The following is a 9,540-nucleotide window of genomic DNA, read 5'->3' on the forward strand; positions in this document are numbered from 1 at the left end:
CTTCTTGTTAGGAGCACTAAAAGGAGGCAGAGGAAACTGATTTCTTCACAAATTATCTGAGTCATGTAATACTGTCAGGATATAGTGTCAGTCTGAGCAAATATGATTTTAAAAAGTATTTTTTATTTAGCACAGAGGAGGTGACCTTTGTAACATCAGCTGGAGCTATAGTCATGTGACAGCATGATCGGTGTCTTTATTAAATAACAGCTCACTCCATTATCTGATCTTTTCCCAGGTAAAGCAGATTCCCTCCGGGGGCTGAAGGACGAGTTTGAAACAAAGTCTGCAATGCTAAAAGGACTTGAGGATGAGCTTAGAGGATATTTGAAAACACTTCGAAGCAAAGCCAACGACCTCAGCACCTGTCAAGGTTGAAAGTCCCCGAGCCGCTGTCTCCGAGCAGAGCAGCGTCTACTATTGCTGTCACTGCAACACTTCATACCAGTCTCCCACACCATTCACTCCTTCTACTGGAAGAAAAACTCTACTCACTTTACTAAAGAGGGAATTCTGTCCTCTTCTCTAGCAGTTGTCAAAGAATTGTGGGAGATGTAGGAAGTTATAATGTGGGGTTGAAGAGGGAGGGGTTCAGAGTGGAACTACTCTCAGCCCAGTCTCCAGGAAAAAAAGTTGGCATTGTACGTTTCTGCAAATACATTGAATGTTAATGTTTGTTTTTGCATTTCGTCAGAGCAAGTGACATAGCATATCGAGCGACTGTCATTGACAACTATCAATGACATATTATACCACGTAACTACGTGGTATAATATATAGAACATAACAAGCGAGAAAGTCTGTTAAGGGTGCGTGGGATGAACAAACACAGGACTTTCACCAAGGTGATCGATGTTTGTGTCATGTGTGAAACCAAAAGTAAAACCTTGACTTTACGCTTGTAATGTAATGTAGGAAAGTCCGATAAAGGCAGTTGTTTTTTATGTACGCTAGTTACAATAATACGTAACATTACATTATTAGTTTAACACAAACCATGATATTTTTTGTAGCCTTAACCAAGTAGTTTTGTTTCCTAAACCTAACCAACATTTCACAATGTTAACCAGGTGGCATTGTGCGTTTCTGCAAGCGCGATACAGTGCTGACATGAAACCTATTTCTAAAACCTATTTTTGGTTCAGAAACGTACAATTCCAACATCTTTTTTGGTGACTGGGTTGTTTCTCATTGTCATAAAATAACTCCTGGAATATATTGAAAGTTAAAGGGGGGGGGGCTTCTGTAGGTTACATTTACAATCCGAAATCCACAATGTGTGTAAATACCTTTTGAATGTACCAATATATACATATATGTAGATATATACACATTCATACATACATATATACATACATTCATATATACAGTATATATGATATAATATCATCAATATTTGACAAGTGACATAGTGATTTTGTCAATATAAGCATTATAGAAAAAGACCACAGCTTCTGAATTTCTGACAGCAAAGAGACAACACAAACTTTTATTTGTCAGCAGCAATACACTCCACTGCACCACAATTATTGTATTTTTCACAGCTGAAAATGGTTGAATTAAAAAAGTTACATTATTTATTTTCTGTTTTTTATCCGTTGTTTGTGCAGGATCCACAGTATTGAAATAAAAGCCTGTTAATACTTTGTAAGCTTCATTGGAGATCCATTCAACACAAGAAGCATGACGAGTAATTACTACATACTTGCTGAGAAAATAATACAAAAAGAAACAAATATGTCACTACATTTGTGAACTCAGAATCTCTATGGCATCATTAGTGTTGACAGCATCTTTACACCAGCTTGTGGCACTTGATGAGCACAAGAGAGCAGCTTATGTATATGTCACAGAAAACACTGGGAGTCAATGACTCCACCTCCATGACTCCAAAGTAAAGTTTAATCTCATGAATAATAACAACCATCCTTCATCTTGGTGTAATAATAATACATGTCCAAAAATCTTCAGTCAGGTTCAACAGTCCAAACACTACAGTTAAAGGTACATTCCCTGATTTGGTTATAGTCTCCAGTGGTGAATATACATTCAGTATCTTAAAAAAGTTTCAGAGTCTAAAAAAGCTTATCAGCTTTATAAAAACCTATAAACCATCGGAATTCAAGGTTCAGCCATGTCAGTGAAATACGATGAAAACATTAAAAAGCTTTCACATTGCATATGTACCCTAAAGCTATTCAAAACAAATACATTTCAATGGTATTTAGTGACATGTTGACAATAGATAGAAGTGAATAAATGTCATTAGTGTGACACAGTTTATATGAATCAATGAATTCCTGTTTAATGTGGTGTTAATTACAGATATGCAGTCATTCCATGTTAAAGTGTTTTTATAGTGCAGATATGTTTTTATGTGTGTGTCTTGTCGATGGAACATGTGTTCTGCAGCAGAGAACCACAGCAGACATGAAAAAGCTGAGCAGCAGATGTGTCAACACCTTCATATCCAGAGGGATGCCACTGAGCGTCGTCAACTCAAGAGACAAACTAAAAAAGAGAGATTTTTGAAAATGTGTTATCAATTAGATGCAGGTCTGAGTCGGCAATTTGTATAGTCAACATCTAAATTCTGACTGAGAGAGATGACACTTTACCTGCATAAGATTCATCTCTGGTTAGCCAGCCAATCACATGACAGAACACACTCCAGACTGAAGCGGCTGGTCCTTCCTCTGAGACACAGCATTCATGCTGTGATACATCACACACAACCAGGATTATAGACACACACACATAAACGCGCAAAATACAACTGTCAAAATATCTCAACATATAAACAGACTTGAAAAGCATTTGAACAATAATTATATAATGTCATACTGGAGGTATATTATCCACTGCATTTAATGAAAATACAAATAATATGAAAATAATATAACCTCTTTATTTACTCTAATAGTTAATGATAAACGCTCAGAACCACTGGGCCAGGCGTTAAATCTATAGATTGAGGAGTGTTTTTTTACCAAAAGGTAATGTTTGTGGAATTGTTATACTATAGGCAATTCAATATCGCATACCTCTGACACAGACAGAGTAATAATCACTTGTGGGGTACCGATTCTAGGACCTAATTTACATAAATTATCTCCAAAATGCAACAGATAAAATATTGCCAATACTTTTTGCAGATAATATTAATCTCATAGTTTCACCATGAAATAGGCATATTTATGTCCAAATAAAAAATACATATGGAGAAATATTGTCATAGACTTTTTTCTCAGAATTCTGGTGAAGTTGCCCGATTTTCCAGCAGCTGGAGCAGGGCAGTAGCTCTCACCTCTTAGATGGCCTGAAAGGAGTGTCGATCTCTGAAAGGAAGTTATTGACCTCTCTTGATCCATCAACAGTGAGGGCGTTGCCAGGCTCACTGTGACTGGCTCTCAGTGGTGGACAGAGACATCTGCCCGACTCAGGACTACTGCAGGATAGATGATTGGCTGCATGAAGCGGATTCCCGTTTGGGTCGAGGGCATCAGCCCCGTGGTGGCAGGGTCCCAGTGCCTCCTGGTCATTCTGGGAGGCCTGTACTACTGTGATGTTGGGCATGAGGTGTGAGGGGGACGGCTCAGTGAGGGACAACTGCAGTTTCTTCATGTGGTGGATTACTGAGGCTGCGTTGAAGGCTTGCTGTTGGAAATGCCCATACAAAGGAAGAGGGTTATAATGGTGCTGCCTACGTACATCATGAAACTTCTGTCTTGAATCAGTAAGGACAGCCTGTCATGAACATGTCATGGTTGGCTTTATATAAAAAGTGACTGTGTCACTAATCATTGACTTGACCTCAATTCAATTGGTACAGTTTGTAAACAGTTTGTAGACACCCAAGTTAAATAGGGTAAAACATGTAACTAATAGATATCATCATGAAACTTCCCCTGTTGATTTATTACATTGAGACAATTATTTCTTATATTAAGTTTTCTGAAAATGTATGTTTGAATGAAGTTTTCTGAAAATGTATGTTTGAATACGCAAATGATGCATTGTCTTTTAAAATATGCAAACCGAAATGTGAACATTGAATGAAGCTAGGTTCAAAATTAACAGACATCAATCGACATCAGCCATATAAAAAATTCATTTTCTCCATGTTTTTAGTAATACAATGTTGTATAAATCATGTTATGAATGATATATGAACAAATCCCTCTGTAAAAACCTTCAGAACATAGAGGGGAATGAAACTTGAAAGTTTGGTGTATGTAAGAACTACTGAAGTGGAGACTTCTGGCTCAGAAATTTAGAGAAAACGGCCTTTAAAGATATACATTTTGAAGACACTACAGGTGAGTGGGTAAAAAAATTAAATAATAGATATCAACATGAAACTTCCCCAGTTGATTATTTACATTAAGACAATTTTTTTTCTGAAATGTTATGTCTAAATTTGCAACTGAGGCATTCGCTAATGCTATCTTGTTAAGGAAGCAAAATCCCAAACTCACAAAAATGCAAAGTAATCCACCTTGCCACTGTTTGTCAATCGGCTCAATATGTTTCAAATGCTCATATTTAGTTAAAATATGGCTGCATACACTGTATTTGTTTGTATGTTGCGTGATTAGCTCAGCTTATGTTGGTTGCCCATAAAAGCAAATGTGGTTGCAATATAAAGTAGTCCATGAGCCGACAGCAGTGTCTCTTACCTTCCATTTGGATTTGGAAAAGCTTCTCTCCAGCTGTTCACAGACAGACTGATAAATGTCCAGGTCTTTAGCTGTGTTTTCAGCAATCCTGCAATCAAGTCACTGACATTAGTTCATTTGGAAAACAAAAAAAAGACGTGTGTGTGCGTGCGTGTGTGCGTGCGTAAGTGCGTGTGCGCGTAACAAGAGAAAGGACTCACCATGGGTGTCTGAGTGCCTGCTCGGTGAGGAAGCGTTTCGTAGGGTTTTTCTCCATCATATTCCTGATGAAGTCTTTGGCTGTTGAGACATGGCATGCTCATCTGTTAGTGTCTGATTACAATGCAGCACTCGGACCTGCTGCAAGCATACAATAATACACATAATTCCATCTAAAGTATTTTGCCAAAGTTTATGCAATTTGAACTTTCAGACTGCAACAAGATACGGCAACAACAGAGCACCTGTGACTCTCCCCTAACTCAACTTGTAAATTTATCCTGAGGGTAATTGCAGAACGAATCTCATGCTTGTGTGTTTAAGGGATGTTGAAGCTTGGATAACAGCTGGTGTATAAAGGAGACTTTATTGTTGTATGGTGTTGTGTATTGTTGTACTTCTTTAAACAGTGTCTTATCCTTGACCCTTATGTGGATGAGATGACCTTCTGAAATTTTAGTTTAGTTTAAAGTTCTTAAAAAAGTCAAGTCATCTACAACAATAAAATAATATTTATATTGCTTCTTCACACCTTACATGGCATTTACTTTTGCTTATTAATTACTTATCAATTCATTAGTTTGCACTGTCCCAGTGTTTCCAGACATTTTTATGTGTTAGTCGTTCTGCAGGAGTGGAGGTATGTAACAGTAGGTGACAGCACTATGCTGATACTTATGCTTCACAACTGGAAGTAGAATAAGAAAGGAAAGTAGATCCTGCAATGTATGGTTTATGGTTTATGTATGGTTTTAAAATACTGAATCTATCTATTTTTCTCCTACATTTACTCATTAGGTTATAAGGACGTCTGACATGTTTGTTAATGCAAGCTCTCTGAATCCCTCAGGCGAGCGAGAACTGTCCTTGCCCATTTAGTATCTTTAGTTCAATTATATCTGCTCTAATGCAAACAGATCAAACCTCTGTAGCAGCGGGGGAGGTAAGTATGATTTAAGTAGGTATGCTGGTCTGTATTAGGTTAAGCTCTAAACACATTGTGATCTATACTTACTTAACACTGAGATTAATTATAGTAGTGACACTGTTTTTGTCACATTAAACAACCACAGCTGGATTTGAGTCTTTTAGACTTAAAGAATATTTCAAGTCCAGATGCATGCTGACTATATATGGTAAGATGACACTTTCTTTAAACTCTCCCTTTTTAATAATGCAACAGTGCAATGCACTTCATGGAACTTTTATAGAAAATAATGTGGTGCAAAGTAACAGAATAAATATAAAACTAGCTACTCAAACATTAACCTCATATGTGTTACAAAGACTACAGAAGCTCAGAATTTTGCAAGAAAAACTTGGTGGTATAACATGCCCCACCTTTTTGAACTTTCAACTCATCAAGCAGTCACATCTAAATTCAAATCAAGTTTAAGGCAGTACAGTGTCTTCAGCTGAGGTCACACTACCTGACCTGCTGTCTTGTAATCAGGAGTCTTGAAGTTGTCGTGGTTTTCACGCTACATGACAGGGAGTCACACACAACATGTCTCTAACTGTGTCTGCCTTCTGTTATTTTTTTGCTGACTGCATTTGCCTGCTGCATCTGAAAATGAAGCCTGAGAGCTAATGAGCTGGAACTCACTACTTTGTAAAGCCCAGGGGAGCTGCAGATTCAGCTGATAACTCTCTGTAAATTCAGCACTACAAGTGACCCCTTTCACATTGCAGCAGTGTTTGAATTTGATTTTGTTATAAAAATATTGATTAAAGCTGCTTTAGGTCTGGCCTAGGTCCTAGACCAGAGGTCGGCAACCTGCGGCTCGCAACATATTGGGCACCGAGTTTAAACTTTAACCGGCGCCTCTTATTCAGCCGGTACGGCACTTGTTCGGCGGTGCAGGAAACACACTGACCAATGCATTGCAAATCATATCACGTGATGCAGCTCAGCCAATCAAATATGGGTATTCTGACAAGTTTCCTGACTCGAGCGAGGTTTACACACACGTGACACACGGGGCTGAGACGAGGAAATAGAAAGAAAAAAGAGCAGGAAAATTGCGCTAATCTAAGACGTTATCTCACATGACGTTCTCCAAAAAGAGAAACGTGTTCAGAGAGAATATAATTTATAAGCAAGAATGAACAGAATCTTATATGTTAATTATTCCCACAGGCAGCTAAATCCTCTACCCCTGTCAAGCGCTTTTCCCTGCAGGTGGCTAATCATGATTTTCAGACCCCCGCCCTCTGTAAACTATCAATGGATAAATCCAAAGAAAGAAAAGTCACGGAGGAAAATAGAGAGTTTAACTCTGCGTGGACGTATTCATTTGCTTTCACTGCCAACGATGCTGACTTACCTGTATGCTTCCAGAACAAACACACAGCATGTGCTGAAAAGTGTCACGCTGGAGATGAGCGAAAAAGAGCGAATTCTCAGCTGCTGCAGCAAACTCTCCTCTTCATAAGAGTTTGATATTGTTATAACAGGTAAAATTGCAAAAAAAATGTCAAGAATTGTCTTTATTCTTGTTCTATATTTTCATAAATACAACAAACTATAGTTTTTGTATATATAATATAACTATATATACAACTTTATAAGCTGTGATATCAAATAGCTTTTGCGGCTCCAGACGAATTTTATTTGGTGGAAAATAGGGCAAAATGGCTCTTTGGATAGAAAAGGTTGCCGACCCCTGTCCTAGACCAAGTCCCAGTCATTTGTAATAGCGTCAAAGCAACAAATAAAATTGAGTACAATTCCCCCCCCAGAAAAGTCCAAAGGTATCAGATGTCAAAAACATTTCTGAAGACTGAGAAGTGAATTTTTTTCTGTTGTTTCCTTACCTGACTCAGATATGTCATCCCAGAAAGGTGAATGGAAGGCGTACTCAGCTCTCATGATCTTTGAAAACAGACGAGTCTCATTATCTTCAAAGAATGGAGGGTAGCCGCAGAGCCTGCAACACAGAGACAAGCAGCTGACTCAGCTAATCCAATGACATCCACCCTTTGTAAATCCTATATACATTTTTGATATGCTATAACTCCGGTTGTATCAAACTGATGAAAGAATTGTGATTTATCTACCAAAAAAAGTGTATGTCTTTACTGCATAACCTCAGGATTATAATTGAAAGTAAACTTTCAAATGTAAGCTTTTTGTGGGAAAAAACTGTTCCATAACTAATAGATCCCCTCAGTTGTCCAGTCTGTAATGCCAAATTATGAACAGCCATGTAATGTGCTTGTGGGAGGACAGAAATGTACTCACAGGATGTAAGTGATAACTCCAATGGACCAGCAGTCCACTGCTTTGCTGTAGGGCTTCTGGGCCAAAACCTCAGGGGCTGTAGAATGACACACAGTAATGATGCAGGTTAACAGAAAAAAATTTACTTTTACCATGGATGTCCTCTAATATTTATGTTTCTACTAACTGCCAGCTGCAAAATGCAACAGCATAATTACACTGTGAATCAGATTGCTCTGATCAACGTTTTCTGGAAACTACGAGATGATTTAGTCTTGAACATCTTAATATCTTTACTTGTATAAATCCCAGCAATGACAAATGATTATGTCACATAGACAATAGTATTAATCTTTAACACCTCACACAGAAGTTTTACAGTTTAAACACGACTGACTTTAACGTGTCATTATGACGATGTGTACTCACTAGCTGCTAATACATTTAAGCATTTGAAACATGAAGACGGGCAAAGGCAAGTACCCAGGTGTGCTGACACCTGGCATCGTAGACTGGTTCTAGGGACGTGGAACGTCACCTCTCTGGCGGGGAAGGAACCAGCGCTAGTGCGGGAGGTGGAGCGGTACCCACTGGATATAGTTGAGCACTCCCCAACGCAAGGCACCGGGTCTAGAACTAAATTCCTGTGTGAACGCTGCTGTGTTGGCCACTGAGAGGAAGGCTCTGAATGTTGATTGTGCTTATATACTGAACAGACTACCCGGGCTTCTAATAACTATTCAATAAGCATGCACACCGTATAATATAACTTTTCTATGATTCCTCATCACCACAGATAGACCACTTAAGTAACAGTGGATTGTAATTTACTTTTGAGTCATATATCCTTTTTAGTAGTGTCATTTAAATTAACAATTTTCAAGGGAGGGTTGCAAAAAACCTGTTGTGTATGTACAATAACTCACCAACATATCCTGGTGTACCACAGGCTGTGGACATCACACCGTGCTCCATCGTCTTAGACAGACCAAAGTCACTGACCATGATCTTAGCATTCTTATCTGCACTATAGTACAGCAGGTTCTCAGGCTGCTCAGAAACAGAGAGAGAAAGAGAGAGAGAGAGACAGAGAGAGAGAGACAGACAGAGACAGAGACAGAGAGAGAGAGAGACAGAGAGAAACATAGAGAGAGAGAGAAAGAGAGAGACAGAGAGAAACAGAGAGAGAGAGAGACAGAGAGAGAGAGACAGACAGAGACAGAGACAGAGAGAGAGAGAGACAGAGAGAAACATAGAGAGAGAGAGACAGAGAGAGACAATTATGTAAATGTAAAGTTTTAAGTAATTTAAGCACACAGTACTTTGGAAACATCTCTGTTTGAAAAGTATTTTATTGTGATGTGTTTTGGTGTTTTATCCAATGGGGGACAATAGTGTGTGTGTGTGTGTGTGTGTGTGTGTGTGTGTGTGTGTGTGTGT

At 38.5% G+C, this 9,540-nt stretch overlaps 2 protein-coding genes across 3 annotated transcripts in view; one reads left to right on the plus strand and one right to left on the minus strand.

The window, feature by feature from the left end:
• The window catches only part of lamb3 (laminin subunit beta 3), a 24,835-nt gene extending 23,189 nt beyond the window's left edge, over positions 1-1,646 (plus strand). For both annotated transcript variants that reach the window (XM_031875596.1, XM_031875595.1), the window contains one exon: positions 239-1,646. In XM_031875596.1, coding sequence (XP_031731456.1) covers positions 239-378 — 140 coding nt within the window. In that variant the 3' untranslated portion in view covers positions 379-1,646. The remainder of the gene's footprint in view (positions 1-238) is intronic.
• camk1ga (calcium/calmodulin-dependent protein kinase IGa) overlaps positions 1,472-9,540 on the minus strand; it is a 14,778-nt gene continuing 6,709 nt past the window's right edge. The window contains exons 6-13 of the mRNA XM_031875597.1: positions 9,027-9,150; positions 8,122-8,197; positions 7,695-7,807; positions 4,880-4,958; positions 4,680-4,767; positions 3,308-3,657; positions 2,619-2,715; positions 1,472-2,511 (exon numbers count right to left, since the gene is read on the minus strand). Coding sequence (XP_031731457.1) covers positions 2,652-2,715; positions 3,308-3,657; positions 4,680-4,767; positions 4,880-4,958; positions 7,695-7,807; positions 8,122-8,197; positions 9,027-9,150 — 894 coding nt within the window. The 3' untranslated portion in view covers positions 1,472-2,511; positions 2,619-2,651. The remainder of the gene's footprint in view (positions 2,512-2,618; positions 2,716-3,307; positions 3,658-4,679; positions 4,768-4,879; positions 4,959-7,694; positions 7,808-8,121; positions 8,198-9,026; positions 9,151-9,540) is intronic.

Source organism: Anarrhichthys ocellatus, unplaced genomic scaffold, assembly GCF_004355925.1.
Source record: "Anarrhichthys ocellatus isolate YVR2014 unplaced genomic scaffold, GSC_Weel_1.0 scaffold92, whole genome shotgun sequence".
Classification (NCBI taxonomy): domain Eukaryota; kingdom Metazoa; phylum Chordata; class Actinopteri; order Perciformes; family Anarhichadidae; genus Anarrhichthys; species Anarrhichthys ocellatus.